The following is a 16,115-nucleotide window of genomic DNA, read 5'->3' on the forward strand; positions in this document are numbered from 1 at the left end:
AAGTGAAAACAAAGCGAGCAAGGTCAAAGATGAGGATGCCTCGGATGAAAGTGAAGAAGATCAGTCAGATGGATTGGATGAAGACGAAGATGAAGAACAAGAGGATAGTGACGAGGAGGAGCAGGAACAGGAAGACTTCGACTCGGATTCGGACTAGGTTGGAAGAACGGATGAAAGGATGAAATCGCTTGAACTTGAAAATCGAGGCGCTTGAAACTTTGCAATCACTTGCTCTTTCTCTCACACTCTCTCAAAGGCAATCGACGAGAGGAGAGCGCAGGAGAACGACGAAGTGCTGATTCCGCACAGAGACCGAGAGAGATTGCGAGGAAGACAGAGAGAAAACCCAAAAGACTGAACAGAAACGAAAAGTACTCCAGGGGACGGCTAGACAGATAGAGTGAGCTTGGAGGAGAAACCTAAAACAGCTCTTTTGATATAAGACGAGAGACAGAGAGGGAGTCTTTAGGTGAGACGAGGGTGCCACATTTGTTTTTCGAACGAATGATTCGAGTTCTTTGTCGTTCATCGACCGTAGCTCTTCAGCGCGATCAACTCCGAGCTTTTGAGCCGCACGAATGACTGCGAGCGCCACCGTACTTGAGACCTCGCGAATCTGTGAAGAGAACGATGGATGAGCTCGGATTCGGACTGAGGGCAAGTTGGATAAAAAGTAACTTACCCTCTCGACGTCAGGGTGTAGGGGGTTGCTGGAGAGTGGTGACGGATGGATGTACGTAGAGTCGGATTGGGTCGAGGTGAGCGAACTGAGTGATTGACTTTGTGCAGCGCACGAGGAATCTTTGTCTTCCTCGCGCAAGTCACTTGGTCATACTCTCAGTCATTCGCTCTTGCGCTTCAGTCGGGCATAGGAACGCCTATGCAGTCTCTTCAGGCGGCGATACCTTGAGCACTCGTCTGGATCACCTCGTCCAGAATCTGCGTTGTCATAAAAAACCAAAGCCTCAGTACAGTTTCGGCTTGAGGTCCAGGCGAAATCGACGAAGTCAAGGTCTCACAGACCTTAGATGAGTGAGCAGCTACCACGAAGGTTTGAAGCCGATCAAAGACGAGGAGTCGAGGGATCTGTGAGCGAGATTCTCAATGTTGCGCATCTCCGTCCCGTTTGTTCCGGAAGCTCTCCGAAGCGAGGTCTGTAGCTCGACAGTACCCACTTCCATTGCCTCTCCTCAAGCTCGTCAATCTCCCGTCTGTGAGATCACAAGAGGCGTGACTCGCTTCACCCGTGTCTTCTGTTTTGAAAGCTCAGAGGTCGCCTCGTCTCTGCCGTCACTCGAATGCTACCTTGACGCTGTAGAGCACATCGAGACATGCGGTTGTCCTCACAACTCACATAACGGGCCCTCGAAAGGTCTGGGGGGATCACAGCGTAAAGTAGATTGAATTCGATTCGGATGAACGGAAGCAAAGAGTAAAAATAAAGTGCAGGGAAAAAGAGAGAACCGAGATAAAGAAGAGAGAGAGGTCGAGGAGGAGGATCTATCGAGAGGAGATGGAAGAAGATGCGAGGTGATTTTGAGGCGGGGAGATGGGGAGGGGAGACGTTTACTTCTTGACCTCGGGGGCGGCACCGGTGGTGGGGAGACCGACGGCGACTGCACAGTACGACGAGAATCAGTATCCATTGTGAAAAGCAGAGAGAAAATCCGAAGCTCACCCTTGAACGAGTCGTAAATGAGCCATTGGAGAGCGGTGAGGGTACCGACCTGCTCGTTCGAATCACAGGAGTCAGCTCAACGTCCTGGGACGAGTAGAGTGAAAAAGACGGAACCATGAAGATTCGGGTACCAAGACCAGCCCAGAGACCACCGAATCCAATTTGAGAGTAGATCGAGCCAACGGAAGGCTTGGCTTCTCCGGGCTTGAGGGGAGCGTTGAGCTTGGAGACCTGTGGACGTAGAGTTAAGGTTCAAAGGGAGAGTGGATAGTAGACAGCAAGTAGTAGAGAGTCGAGTTTCGGAGGGAGAGTGGTTTGTGTTTTTCGAGGGAGAGCAAAATTATTTTTCAAAGGGATTAGCGTAGGGTCTCTTCAGTGAAAAAAGGGGGAGACTTGCCATAGTATCCGCGGGGTGCGAGACCACCGCGCAGAAGACTCCTGCAATGTAACCGGCAGTAGCAGAGACACCGAGTTGCTCAAGCTTGTTGTAGCTAGCCTTGGGCTTGTCAATGAGTTCGTAGATCTTGGCGACGGTAGCTTCGAAGGACCAGCTGTAGAGTGATGAGTGGTGAGGAAGAGGGAGGGGAAGGGGAAGAGAGAAGGAAGAGGAAAAGCAAAGAGAAAAGTCAGCATTTGTCCAAGCGACTCGAGTGACCTCCGAAGAGCAACGGTATACGGTACTTACAACTTCATCATGGTGTAAGGGATTTGACGGGACCAGAGGGAAGGAAGGGACTTGAAGAGGCTATTATCGAAAAAGAATATGAAAATCAGCTCTGAAACTTGGGAAAGACGAGAAACGAATAAAGACGTACGCTCCGGCACCTTCAGCGGCGACGACCTTGTTCAATCCACCGAGAGCGCTGTTGGCGAAAGGAGGGAAAGTGGTTTGCATGCGAACCTTGACGGTTTCCATGGGGACGAGGGCGATATCGGCGAGGAATTCGGCAGAGGCGGAACCGGCAAGGAAGATGAGCGACTTGTACTTGACGGCGTTTTCGGGACCGGCGAGATCGGCGTAGGTCTTCTTGAAGTATTCGTAGAAACCGTACTTGGCAGCTCCTTGCATCGAGTATCCGATCAAAGTAGGTCCGAAACCGGTGCTGCAATCATGCAACGGACGATCAGACTCACTTCCGAGTGTTATGGCAGATGGATCGACTCACTAGAGACCTCGGACACCACCTTCGGTAGCCATAATCTTCTTCCATCCATCAGTGTTGGACTTGTACAAGTTCTTGTCAACCTGTCAAAACCGCAACCGAATATGAGCTCATACAACACGTAAATCGAGTAGTCACGTTCAACGTACTTGCTTTCGGCACTTGACGAGATCGAGAGGGGTAACGAAAGCGTGAGTAGTTCCGCAAGCGAGGATACCTCCGAGAACGCAAGCGGCGTAGTATTTGCCAGAGTAGAGCTCGATCGCCTTGGGGTTGACCTTGGAAACACCTCGGGCAGCCTCTGTTTCGATTCAACTACCGGATCAGCTACTGTTGCGCGAATGAGAGAGAGTTGAGAGAGAGTCTGAAACTGACCCTTCTCGACTACGTTCTTGGCTCCAGCGAGTTTGTCACCGGCCTTCTATATACGTTCAATCATATTCAGAGTACAGTCAGCAACCATAACACGCGAGTTGGAGCGACAATCTAGAAATTCCGATGCGTGCCGACGAGGTCGGTAGAAGGGGACAAAAACGATTGGAGAGGAACGCCCAAACGTACGGAAGCAGCGTTCGAAGCCTCCGATTTGAGTTGCTCAGCCTTGGCCTTGGCGTCTATCACATCGATCAACCGGGTCAGTCCCCCGTCGGATGAGAGGTGAGAGGTGATGGTTTAATCGAAACTCACCATCGACGACCGAAGCAGAGACACCTCCGAGGGAGAGGGTGGGGAGAGCAGGGGTCTGGAAAGAGCCAGAAACGAGGCCGGAGAGGAGGTGCGAGACCATGGTGTGCGGGAGACGGGAGGGGTGAGGTGGAAGCGTGCTAACCCCGAGAAATTTTTTGCGAGTCTGCTCTCACTCGCGAAATTATAAGACACCTCTCCTCTTCGCTATTGAAGAAGTTGTATGCGATGGATCTACCAATTGCAGAACATGTACAACAATCAAAATCTAATAGAGAGAGCCATCTCTAGAAAGACATTCCAACATCGCTCTCACTGGTTTCGAAGTCGCACCTGTACCAGCCAAAACTCGTCAGTAACGAGCAGTATACTGCTAGATATACTGCAAGGGAGCTCACCTCCAAATCCGGGCGATTCGAGTTCATTCTCGAGTTCAGCGTCGAAAAGTTTTCGCAATCCATTCACGAGCACTCCGATTCGAGGCCAACACTTCATGTGAATCCATTCCTCTGCCGAGAGATGGACTGTGACACCTCGTTCGAGTTCCATCGTGACGTGACCAGGCGAGAAGAGTAGAACGGCGTAAAGTGGAACCTGCGAACGAAAACAGTCAGTACACCGTCGTCAAACTCACTGAAAAGAGAGAAGGTGGGCGCGATGTACCTCGGTAGCATCACGCAAGAAAGGTTTTGTCGTGACATGCTTGTTGAAGTAAGTCGCGAAGGGGGTTGCGAAACGATTTTCCGAGAACAGTAGCGAAGTTGGGTGAAGGAATACTCGTCCTGTTCGATGCGAGCCAGGGATCAGCTCCTGCACCACCATATCCGCATTGAAGCGACGTACCTTCTTCCTTCTCGAAGAACTTGACCTCCCGAGATTCTCGTTCACGTTCGATCGCTCCTCCGATTCCTTTATCGAATACGGCTTTCGGTAGCTTGACCTTGACGAGTCGAGCAGTTCCAGCATAAATGATCGCCTTGAGCAGGTTCTCGTTCTGCGAGTTGTCGTTGAACGCAGGGTCGGAAGCTGAGCAGTGAATCGGAATGAACCCGACTGAGGCGAGAGCCGATAGGTAATCGTTTCGAAGCGAGAGAACGTCGCGGAAGGTCGATTGCGAGATATAGTTCTGTCGAATGATGGAAAGTTAGTCACAAAGGGATCTCGGGTGTACGAGAGGCGAGGACAGGGACTCACATCGTCAAGGAAATGGCGAAGAGCGGCTGAACCATCTTTCTTCGCGGCGAGACACGCTTCGAACGCTTTCACGTCACTGAGAAGATCCGATCGACCGGTATAGAACGATGAACGAGCCCTGTGGAAGACGACCAGCGAGTCAGTCAGGGTGACAGGCCGAATCAAGAAACAAAGCGACTGACTTTTTCGATTCCTCGCGTTTGTCCTGAGGACTCAAGAAGAAAGGTTTGCTCGACAGCAGAGCGACGATTGTCAAGATTGGATCGAGGCATCTGAAAATGGCGGCGAGGACGAGCATCTGTTTCCATGCAACGAAGATCAGCCCTTCTGCCTGCACGAATCGACTGATTGCGGACTCACCTTCGCGAGTCGGAGGTCGACGGGAATCATCGCCAAATGACAACCGAGCGGTGTCAGATGCGCCGACAAATCACTCTTCCCTTCTTTCGCTTCGACCGCACCGAGTAGCCTCAACGTCGCCCAGGCCGTTTCGATCGCCTTGACTTGTGGAGGGTCGAGAGCCTTGCCGAGGTATTCCCGCACGTCGGCATTCGGTCGAGTCGATTTGATCTGCAGGAGGAGCGATTCGAGGGGAGTTCGTCGGATCTCGGGTAGTGGTTGTGCGGGCATCGAATTCGTATCGACATAGCGAGTGTACAGCTCTGCAAGGAACGTCCGAGGTAAGCTAACTTCGACAGGTGACCAGAATCGCTCACTCACTGAAACATTCTCCAGGTCTCGTTCGTCCAGCTCGACCCCTTCTCTGTCGACCTGCGGCTCGACTCGTCCACTGCTCGACCAGACGAGTGACTCCAGTCTCAGCGTCGAAAGTGTTCTCCTTGACTCGACCGGAATCGACGACATAGATGATTCCGTCGATCGTGATTGAAGTTTCCGCAACGTTCGTCGCGACAACGATCTTTCGTTTACCTGGAGGCGTCGGCCGGAAGACGAGAGTTTGTTCGGATGTCGTCAGGTTCGCATGTAGAGGGAGGACGAGGAGCGAGGAGGCGACAGAGGGCGAGACGGCTGCTCGAATCGCGGCGATACTTTGCGTAATTTCCATGACTCCAGATACGAAGACCAGGACGTCTCCGCCTACGTCATGCGACCGATCCAAGCAATAGGCGACAGTTGCTCCGAGAACGTTGAAGTCGATTTTTTCTGCCCGAGATAGGTTCTCGAGAGTTCCGAGCGCTTTGACGTCTCGTTCAGATACACCTTCTTCGATGAAGCTGCCATGCATACGATCGATTTGAGCTTGTGTCGCCTTTCTAGCTGGTTTCGCTGTTGGTTGGAGTTTGTAGGAGGAGAGGAGAGTCGGAAGGAAAGATTCGAGGTAGTGATCCTGAACTGGATGAGTGAATCTGCAGTCGACGAGGGCAGTCAGTCGACACGTAGGCGATGACTACGAGAGCTGGAAAGAGACGAACCCGGGGATCTCGATGACTGGAGCTCCGTTGAAATAATCGGAAAATTGCTTCTGGTTGATCGTAGCTGACATCTAGAGACGATGACGATTGGTTGATCAGCTTGCGACCTCTGCCTGAGTTATTACGAGGAGTACTGACGAGAATGACTCGGATCTTCGGATTTCTAACCAAGATATCCCGCAACTCGAGCAGCAAGAAATCGGAATCGACACTTCGTTCGTGGACCTGTCGACGAGAGAAGGTTAGCGATAAAGAAGCGAGAACAAGAGATTGTTGAACTCACTTCATCGATGAAGATGTGACTGACTCCCTCGAGGTCTGGATCACCACCTCGGCTCAATCGAGCAAGGACAACTCCGGTCGTGCAGAACAGGGCTCGACAATCTCGACTTGCCCTCCTCTCTCCTCGAATGGCGTAACCGACAAGACCTCGATCTGTCGCAGAGTTGACATCCTCGCACCGCTCGTTCGCGACTCGAGAGGCGACACCGATCGCTGAAACTCGTCGAGGCTGAGTGACAACGATCGAGGTTGAAGCTCCTAGCGAGTTCACGATCGCATCCTCCAAGACGAAAGCGGGGACTAAGGAACAAGCACAGCCAGTCAAGCATAGCCACAAGAGAGAAAAGAGAAAAGCTCACCCTGAGTCGTTTTTCCCGAACCAGTTTCTCCGCACACGATCACGACTCGCTCTCGATTGATGAGACTGACGATCTTCTCCTTCATGCTCCATGCTGGCAACTTCTTGCGCTGTTCCAGCATCTTGCGGTACCCCTCCGTTTCGGCGAGTCGTTCGAAATCTGCCTTGATTCGCGCTTGCTCTGCCGCAGTCGGTTCCCTTCGAGGTTGACGTTTTCGTTGAGCTTGCGCCGATTTTGTCGTTCGAGTAGAACCATCGTCAAGATCCGAAGAAGGGATAGTTCTCGCTGCGACGTTGAGACGAGCGAGGACGGTACGCTCGTCTGGAGGATGATCGATAGCTTGTCGAACGTGGTTCTCGAGGAAGGACACCATTTCTCCAACGACTCCACCGTATCCCGCCCGAACGAGCTCCATCCAAGTTTCGCCGTGCTCTTCAGAGGAAGGAAGGAATTGCTGAGCAAGGAGGGAGAGCAGGTGAAGTCGAATGTAAGGAGGAAGTGTCGGCGAGGATACGAAGAAAGTCGGTAGATGTGGTAGCTGAGAAGTGTCATCGTCGGAAGTCGGAGAAGGGTAGAGTGATGCCGAGTGGAAGATGATCTTCAGCGAAACTTCTGTCCGAGGGGAAGGAATCAAGATCTCGCATCCTCCATCCTTGCCGATCCGCCTGAACCTCAATCCAAACATCCCTTCGAGTCCCATCAACTCGTCCGATCTTCTCTGCTCGAGCTCTTCGACGTCTTCCGCACCGAGTTGAGCTCGTTGTTTCCAGCTCTGAACGAGGTTCTCCTCCGATAGCCCCGCTTCCCTCGCTTCCGATCCCATAAGCCGCCGCGAGAGGACATCGAGTACCTTCTCCTCCGATTCATCTACGCCTTCAAGCTTCATCACTCCCTCGACCCATTCGACCGGCGTTCCAACATCCCTCGCGATCTTCTCCGCCTTCCACACCCTTCCAAGCTCCTTCGAGTCCTTACTCGTAGCGTTCCGTATCGTTGCGTCGGCAGGTTTCGAACTCTGGAAAGATTGAGGTAAATCGGATTCGGGCACGATCAGGTGTAAATGCGACATGACTGAATTCCGAAGTGTCTCGTGAGGTGTCCTCGTTGTTCTCGACAAGTTGAGTGCCCTTCGAACGTGTCCGATTCGGAATCCAATCGCGACGAGTTCGGATTCGAGGTAGAGTTCTTCCGGAGTCGAAGGAAGTTCAGTTTCGTCTGAGTGATCGTTGTTTCTCGAGCTAGATTCGAAGTCGTCCGTCGGTAAGGCTTCTCTGATAGTTTGTTCGACGAGGTCTCGAAGACTGGTCGGCATTCGTACTTCGGGAGCTTCCAACCAAGATTTCGGAAGGGGTCTCGAGACGGGTTGTCCAGAGGCAACGAGACCGCGAAGAGCCTTGTTCGATGGTGTTGCAGATCGAGAAGTCGAGGCGGATCCAGGTGCGGAAGAAGAGATGGGGGAAGGTGCGTGAGAGGCGGGCTGCGATTGCGGAGGAGGAGGGGCGGAAGCGGCTGTTTCGAACGGAGTCAAGCTCCACAGCCAGGTCTTGTTTGGGGTTGACGCTGCCTTTTCCTTCTCGAGTGCTGAATAGTAGTCTCGGACTTGAGGAGGGAGTTGAAGGTTGAGTCGTAGGTTGTTTGAGAATCGGTAGAGAGCGTAAACTGAGGCCCAGTGTCTGAGCATCGACGAAAGCGGTTAGTGAGGTCCCATACAGGCAGCGAAGCGAGAAAGAAGCTCACTTTGCTTCCATTGCCGTGGGTTTCTCGACTGCGATAGGAGAAGGAGCAGGAGGAGGTCTCATGTAAACTGTTTCGAATCCTCCATTCTTCGGATCCTTCCTCCTTAGTGTCACACTCGCCGTCCACAATGAGCTACCCGCCACTTTCTTCGTATCGACTAGCGGCCGTTCCCAATTGTTCTTCTGGCAGCGCTCTGAGAGGAGGGAGAGAGGAGTTTTGTAGCCGAGAGGAAATAGGGGAGGAGGAGGAGCTGTTTGACTCGGTTCGAGCGGCGGTGGAGCTGGTTTCGATGATCCTGCGTTCCCTGACTTGACTATGTTCGCTTTGCGTCGTGGAGGAGGTGCAGAAGAGCTGGTTGAAGGAATCGAGGGTTTCGAGGAAGTGTCGTTCTTGACGGCTTTCCCTTTCGGTGGTGCCATTGTACACGCCGCTGAATGCCTCTCGAGGACTTGTACAGTCGAAACCGGCGAGGTCGGGGATGGGTAAGGAAGGAAAGTTTCGGATTGATTTCTGCTTCTCCTTCATCACCCAACTCGCTCGTTTCAATCTCGGTTACTTTGCCGAGTGCGAGCATGGCTTCGGGCAATCCGGTGAATGGTACCTCGGCCCATCTCAGCAGCTCCAACCCTCCTCAGCCTTCGATAAACCCTCAACAATCCCGTAATCCAACTTACCCTCAACCAGCCTCTAGACCGAATATGTCACCCGCCCAGCCTACTCCAGCTCCTCCGAATCAACCTCCAGCAGCTTCGACGAGTCAACAAGCTGGGAACGCTGCTTTGAGGCCGTTGAATGTTCGAGGTGAGATCCAGATTCCTCTACTTCAGCAGCTCCGGGAGAGGTTTGCTGACAAGGAGTTCTCTCGCAGATGCTTTGCAATATCTCGACAGGGTCAAGCAGCAATTCGCGAACGAGTATGAAGGTGAGTTGCTCTCTCCCGATTATCATCCGCTCTCTCTGAGCGCACTGAACGACTGAGAGCTGATCATGCCGTGTTCTGTGTCTTATTGCAGTCTACGACCAGTTCCTTACGTGAGTTGCAGTCACCATCCCCTTCCTTTCCTTTCGTTTACCCCGCATTTTCTGACTGTCTCCTTCCTCTCGCCAAAACAGCATCATGAAGGACTTCAAGACTCAAAAGTGAGCGCTTTCCTTCTCTACGGCAAGGGACTGAGCTGATACCGAGAGTCGTACCAGTATCGACACACCGGGAGTGATTGATAGAGTTTCGACTCTCTTCCGCGGTCACCCTTCGCTCATTCAAGGTTTCAACACTTTCCTCCCTCCCGGCTACCGCATCGAATGTCGAGTATCTACGAACGCAGATGGTACGACTGGAGGACCGGGAAGCAGCAACGTGATCACGGTCACGACGCCAATGGGAGTCACGACGAGAACTCAAAACGTGACTGGACCAGCTTCTGCTTCTACTTCTTCCGGCTCAACTCCCGCTCCAGCTCAACCTTCGACATCCCATCAGGTCCCTTCATCTTCTCGATCGACTTCGAACGCTCCGACTGCCTCGAGTCAATCGACAAGTCGTCTCCCTCCCCTTCCGAGCGCTCCTGCTCCTCCTCGCCCCATCTCTCCACCTGCTCCTATACCTCCCTTCGGATCTTCATCGGGCGCAAGAAGTGGAACTCAGAGTTGGCAACAACAAACTCAGGCTGGAGGTTACGGAGCTGGAACGAACGGAGGAGCTCGAGCACGCAACACGAGTCAAGATAGTCGAACAGCTACTCCCCAGCAACCTCAAACTCAAGCTTCTGCGCCTCAGCAACAACAACGAACAGCTCACTCAACGGTCGCTGCTACTCCTAAGCCCGTTCCTCTCGCCCGCGTTTCTTCTCAAGACCAAGTACCGTCTCGACCTCAATCTTCGACTCCGGCTCAAGCATCTTCATCCACAACGGCGACTCCAGCTCAACCAGCGCAACAGACCGCTGCAGAGACCCCAACTTCCTCGACTCCCGCTCAACCTCAAATCATGGAGTTCAATCATGCGATCACCTATGTCAACAAGATCAAGACTCGATTCGCGAAAGAGCCCGAAACGTACAAGACGTTCCTCGAGATCCTTCAGACTTATCAGAAAGACGGAAGACCGATTCAAGAGGTGATTATTTCGGCTCCCCTCTCGACCGTTCGAGCGAGCTTACTAACATCTTGGCTTATCTGACTCTCAAGGTGTATCAACAAGTCACGGCGTTGTTCCGAGACGCTCCCGACCTTCTCGACGAGTTCAAGGCGTTCTTACCCGATACTTCCGGTGAAACTGCTCAACCTCCCGCACCTTCTACCTCGGCCTCTCCAACGAAACAAAAGACAGGAATGAACAAAACTCTGTCACAGACGGCGAGGAAACCCATGGATCAAGGAGTCGAGAAGAAGAAACGGGCAGCGCCGGGAATGGGGGAGAAATCGAAAGCGAAACGAACCAAAGTCGCTCATTCTCAACAAGGTGGACTCGATTCACCTCCTCTCGCTGGACCTTCTTCGACGAGCGCCTACAGACAGCAGCAACAACAACAACAACAACAAGCCGCGATGGTTGATCCTTCTCTCCCTCCTTCTCCCTTCGCTCCTCATCACGCTCACGTCGGTCATCCTCACCCTTACGGTCCTCCAACTTCTGGATTCCGTGGCGCCCCTCATCTTCAATCCGCCTACGACGCTTATCTAACAACTCATCGAGCTCCCCCCCTCGTTCAACCAGAAGAATTCGGGTTCTTTGATCGAGTCAAGAAGTTCCTCGACGATCGAGCGGCGTACACAGAGTTCCTCAAGTTACTCAACCTATTCACTCAAGAGATCATCGATCTTCCGACTCTCTTGAACAAGAGTTTGCTCTTTATCGGTGCGAGCGAGGAATTGTTCGTTCAGTTCAAAGCTCTCGTCGAATGGGATGCGGCGAAGGACGGTAGAGTCGAAGGAGAGGATTGGATCATCGATAACGAACCCGTGTTGGATCGACCTCCGGTGCTCCTTCATCTAATGAAGAGTTATGGACCGAGTTACCGTCGACTACCGGATTCTGTAAGCCTCCTTCTGGACGATCATCGAGAAGTCAAGACTGACACACTTGTCGAGAACAGGAAATCGATCTCGCCTGTTCAGGTCGATCTCCGCTCGAATGGTCGGTCCTGAATGACGAGTGGGTTGCGTACGCTACCTGGGCCTCTGAAGGATCCGGAGCGCATCGAAAGAACCCTTACGAAGAAGCGCTGTACAACTCCGAACAAGAAAGACATTGGTACTCGTTCCACCTCGCTTCGATCGCTCGGACAATCGCTCACTTCGAACCTATCGCCGCTCGAATCGCCCTCGCGACGCCGGAGGAACGGACCGAGATCAAGGTCGTCAACGAGGATGGTCAGTTGATGGGATCGGCACCGAGTGTCTACGAAAGAATCATGAAGAAGATCTACGGAAAGGATCACGGGTGGGAAATCCTTCAATCTCTCGAAGATAACCCGGCCGTGGCGGTACCGATCGTCTTGGCGAGGTTGAAACAGAAAGACGAGGAATGGAAGAGGGCGGAGAAGGAGTGGAACAAAGTTTGGCGCGAAGTGGTGCGTTCTCAAGTTTCTTTCAGTCAAACTCGACATTTGACTGAACATTTGCGGTAACCACAGGATGCGAAGAACTTCTATCGAGCTCTCGATCATCAAAGTATTCCGTTCAAGGCGGTCGACAAGAAGACAACGACCACGTCGAAAGCTCTCACGAACGAAATCGAAACTCTCCGACGAGACAAGCTACAGAAGCGATTCGACGTTCCCACTTCGAAACCTTTCCTGAAAGAATCTGCGAGTACGATCACGGCAGTCCCCGCGATGAACCCCTTCTCTTCCTCTGTCGCCGACAGCGATTCTCCTCCCCTTCGACCTCTTCATCAATTCGAATTTCATATGGAAGATCGATCGGTTCTCTTCGACGTCCTCAAACTCACCTTCTCGTACCTCGATCGCGACCAATCGGGCTTCTCGGTACCCGAACGAGCTCGAGTCGAAGCGTTCTTGCGACTTTTCGTTCCGTTACTATGGGGAGTCGAAAAAGATGAACTCGAAGAGAATCTCGGTCCTTCAGCTCACGACGATGCTGCAGATGTCGAGGAGGACGAAGGGGAGCTTGATCAGGATGGAACGAACGCTGGAAGTGACGGAGAAACTTCCTCGGTCGGAGCAGAGACGGAAGCTTCGACAACACCTTCCATAGGAGCAGGTCGACGAGGGATCAACGGTCACAAACGAGGAGGAGCTGCCGATCTACGGAAACGACTACTCTTACACGCTGCTGTCACCGCCGCTCGTCGTTCCGCCGCCACAAATGGAGGACCGCAAGACCTTTCGACAAACGACGAACCCGCGACCTCGATTCTCGGCGAAACGAATTGGATCCACCTCAGTGAGACGCACGAAGGCGATCTCGCGGAGAAGATCGGTTCTGCAGACGACGTTCTCGAACCTCGAAAGTTTAGCTTCTTCACGAACTCGACGTTTTACTGTCTGGTTCGAATCATGCACGTGAGTCTTCGCTTCAGCATCCTCTCGCATCTTTTCGAGAGACTGATTAGTGGGACGTCTCATCAGGTCATGTATCATCGACTCCTCTCGTTCAAGCGACTCGCATCCGAACTCGCTCAAACTGGTCAACATCGTCGTTTGAGTCCTCTCGGTCCCGACCTCGGTCTTTCGCTTCCCGTCGGAGTCGTCGACACGGGAGAGAACCCCGCAGAACACTACTACGATTACGCTCTCGAACTCGCCGAGAAGCTCTTCGATGGCGATGTCGACCAACAAACTTACGAAGAACAATTGCGGTACATGGGAGGAATTCGGTCTTACCCGTTGTTCACGCTCGACAAGTTGATCTCGACCGTGATCAAACATATTCACACGATCAACAGCGACGCGAAATGTCAAGATATCGTTTCGTTACTCGAAAAGGATCGCGCGAGATCAGTCACGACTCCTCGTCAACAGATCGCGTACAGGATGGCGGTCGAATCGATTCTCTCATCAGATGAGAATCTCTATCGGATAGAATGGGTTTGTCTCAGATCGCTCGTGCCTCGAAAGAATAGTGCTGATCTCTTCCGAGCGTAAACAGATTCCGAATGCTCAAGTTTTGAGCGTTCAACTCCTTGGCAAAGAAGACTTGACCCTCGACGAAGCCAACTTCTCGGAAGAGCGACTCTATCAATCCTGGATTGCATCGTATGCATTGACCTCGCCGAGTGAGGGAATCGGAGCTCGGGTTCAAGCGCCTTTGCTTAAACGGTAAGCGTCACGCTCAATGCGCTCTATCTTGCATCAACTGACATTGCCCTCTTCGTCCGCCATAGAAACCGAGCACAGGTCAGCGAGGAAGAAGAAACCGACGACCTCGCCCTTTCGCCCGGTCTTCAAGTCAAAGTTCGATCAGGCGAATACCGGTTGTTGTTTGTCGCGAACACTGAAGATTACCTCTATCGAAGGCGACCTGTCGACCCTTCATCCTCGTCCTCATCGTCGTCGATTTCGAAGGGGAAGGGCAAGGCTCGGGAGGAAGACAGCGAACGAGAAGAGGGGGAGGTGAACGACCTCGATGGAGCGGACAAGATGCTCGAAGACGGAGTCGACGTCGATGGAGAAGTGTCGATCCAACGTAGGAGGAAGGAACGGTTCGCGCAATGGTTAGACGAAAGAGCAGGATTTGGAAGCCTTTCGGGAGGAGCTTTGGCCGTCTCTCTTCCTCCTTTACCACTTCCCCCGGTTCCCGTCGCCGCTCCACTCCTCTCAGACGCTCTACCATCTCTCGAAGGACCTGTCGTTACGCAAGTGGAGGAAGGAGAATCGCAGAAGGAGACGTCGAGATGAATGCTTGAACGAGTTGAATGTTCCCTCTCTTTATTGCCTTGTTGTCATTCTAGCATGTTTCAGTCCCATCGCTTTCTCGCTTGTTTCGCCGTTGCGAGGGACTGCAAGTCCGGATCAGAGCTGGTCGTGCGGGAAACGTTTGAACGAACAAAGCAGAAATCCAAGTTGCAAAGGAAAAACAAAGAACATTGAAACCTTGAAACACACATCGCAACGACAAGACTCTTTCGAACGCGAACCAAATTCATCTTCTTTCCGGGTAATCTCACCCTTTCCTCCTCGCTTGTGCTTCCTTTCTCGACTCGACTTCAGCTCGACCTTTTGATCCTATTTCGCTTGTACAGCGACGATCAAGTCTACCAGTACTTTCCCAGCATCTTTTCAATTCTCCTCTCTTGATCCTAGCGACGATGTCCTTGTAATGTTGACTATCTCGAATCTCTACCCAATGCTCAGATACGAATTCGATGATCGCTCCTTGCACTTCTTCGTGAGCGAGTGAGAGAGGGGAGAACAGTTCTTCAGCGGCGTTGGAAACGGTGAGGGAAGTTTTGTAGGTCGAGAGGGCTAGTTGTCGGAGAGACTGAAGTCGATAAAGGAGAGCGAGACGATAGATCGACTTTGGGGAAACTGGAAGAGGAAGTTTCGGGGTGTCGGCAAGAGACTTCTCGAGCAACGATTTGCGAGTCGAGGCAGGGGTTGGCGCGATGCAGGAGGAACGCAGTGGAGCGAAGCGAAGGTAGCCGGAATCGAGGTAACAGAGAAGGGCTTTGAACGTCGAATAGCGGAGGTCTTTGACGTTGACTTGACGGAAGGGATTTGGAGCATGGAGGTTGGTCGGTTCGACAGAGGACAATCCGACTTCCGCAGCGTAAACTTCGTCCCCTTCTTCGTCCGAATCGGGATAGTCTTCGATTCCGTCGTTCAACGTTTTGAGAGTGGCCGACGGTAGAGCCGACGAAGAAGCGTTGCGCGTGGCTCGACCTGTTTTTGGCTTCAAGGCAAATTGATGACTTCGGAGGGAGTTTTGAAGAACCACAGGAAGACCATTGGTCCGAGCGAAGAGTTCGAGTCCTCCTCCTGCTCGTGCGAAGAAGAAACGAAGATCATTGGGTAGAGGAGAAGAATACAAAGCTGGAGGCGGACCATTCAGGGTGTGAAAATCGCTGTCAGAAGAAAACGAAGAAAAGGAAAAAGCTTACTCGAGAGGGTCTCAGCTTTGGTACTGGGTTCGGGACAGGTGGCACTACGAAGCTCGAAGTTGAATACATAGAGTCGTTGCGTTTCTGGTTTGTAACGTCCTCCTGACTCGAGGGCAAACTCTTGCAATTGCTTTCGAAAGACAGTGTGCCCAAACCCGTTGTACTTCGGGTCCGGTAACTCCGAAGACAGCGGGAAAGGACAGGTGTCGATTTCAACGATACTGCCGTCTCCTGCGACCCAGCAAAGGGTACTTTTAGACTCAATGTCCCAACCGAAAGTTGGAGGCTTTGGTCCACCGAAAAAGACGTGGAAAGTAACCTTCGGCGGATCTTGCGTGGCAGCTACCTTGAAGACCCACTCTCCAGGCAACCTTTGTTCCTTAGTGATGTTTCTGCTGAAGTTCAATTTCGGATCGAGGATGTCGAGGTCGTCAAGGGTGAAGGAGAGCTTTTGGTAGAAAGACGAGGTGCATGCCGTGCTGAGGGACGGCATGTTTCTGCTCTAACTGTTCGTACTGTCGA

The 16,115-nt window shown here is 52.4% G+C and overlaps 5 protein-coding genes across 5 annotated transcripts; 2 read left to right on the forward strand and 3 right to left on the reverse strand.

The window, feature by feature from the left end:
• JCM6883_001974 (uncharacterized protein) lies at positions 1-157 on the forward strand (the record flags this gene model as incomplete). The annotated part of the gene is made up of 1 exon (XM_076635481.1): positions 1-157. A coding segment is annotated over one exon (157 nt), but the record flags the coding sequence as incomplete, so codon positions are not given.
• Positions 158-1,566: 1,409 nt separating this feature from the next.
• On the reverse strand, positions 1,567-3,628 carry JCM6883_001975 (uncharacterized protein; the record flags this gene model as incomplete). The annotated part of the gene is made up of 11 exons (XM_076635482.1): positions 1,567-1,616; positions 1,679-1,727; positions 1,793-1,909; positions 2,076-2,229; positions 2,364-2,423; positions 2,494-2,781; positions 2,845-2,924; positions 2,991-3,142; positions 3,217-3,262; positions 3,403-3,455; positions 3,529-3,628. The coding sequence occupies 11 exons, from the start codon at positions 3,626-3,628 to the stop codon at positions 1,567-1,569; spliced, it is 1,149 nt and encodes a 382-aa protein (XP_076484528.1).
• A 165-nt stretch (positions 3,629-3,793) lies between these two features.
• JCM6883_001976 (uncharacterized protein) lies at positions 3,794-8,949 on the reverse strand (the record flags this gene model as incomplete). Its single annotated transcript, XM_076635483.1, has 13 exons — positions 3,794-3,858; positions 3,924-4,119; positions 4,189-4,307; positions 4,369-4,651; positions 4,720-4,837; positions 4,902-5,017; positions 5,080-5,381; positions 5,440-6,086; positions 6,153-6,223; positions 6,291-6,377; positions 6,436-6,734; positions 6,794-8,466; positions 8,531-8,949. The coding sequence occupies 13 exons, from the start codon at positions 8,947-8,949 to the stop codon at positions 3,794-3,796; spliced, it is 4,395 nt and encodes a 1,464-aa protein (XP_076484529.1).
• Positions 8,950-9,102: 153 nt separating this feature from the next.
• Positions 9,103-14,391, forward strand: JCM6883_001977 (uncharacterized protein; the record flags this gene model as incomplete). The annotated part of the gene is made up of 11 exons (XM_076635484.1): positions 9,103-9,331; positions 9,399-9,452; positions 9,544-9,562; positions 9,644-9,670; positions 9,728-10,646; positions 10,718-11,566; positions 11,626-12,102; positions 12,166-13,056; positions 13,123-13,581; positions 13,643-13,812; positions 13,878-14,391. 11 exons carry the CDS (start codon positions 9,103-9,105, stop codon positions 14,389-14,391), a joined length of 4,608 nt encoding a protein of 1,535 aa, XP_076484530.1.
• Positions 14,392-14,656: 265 nt separating this feature from the next.
• On the reverse strand, positions 14,657-16,086 carry JCM6883_001978 (uncharacterized protein; the record flags this gene model as incomplete). Its single annotated transcript, XM_076635485.1, has 2 exons — positions 14,657-15,525; positions 15,594-16,086. The coding sequence occupies 2 exons, from the start codon at positions 16,084-16,086 to the stop codon at positions 14,657-14,659; spliced, it is 1,362 nt and encodes a 453-aa protein (XP_076484531.1).
• Positions 16,087-16,115: the final 29 nt, after the last annotated feature.

The sequence above is a fragment of the Sporobolomyces salmoneus genome (genome assembly GCF_050403485.1).
Source record: "Sporobolomyces salmoneus JCM6883 DNA, S_salmoneus_JCM6883_v1_ctg106, whole genome shotgun sequence".
Taxonomy (NCBI): domain Eukaryota; kingdom Fungi; phylum Basidiomycota; class Microbotryomycetes; order Sporidiobolales; family Sporidiobolaceae; genus Sporobolomyces; species Sporobolomyces salmoneus.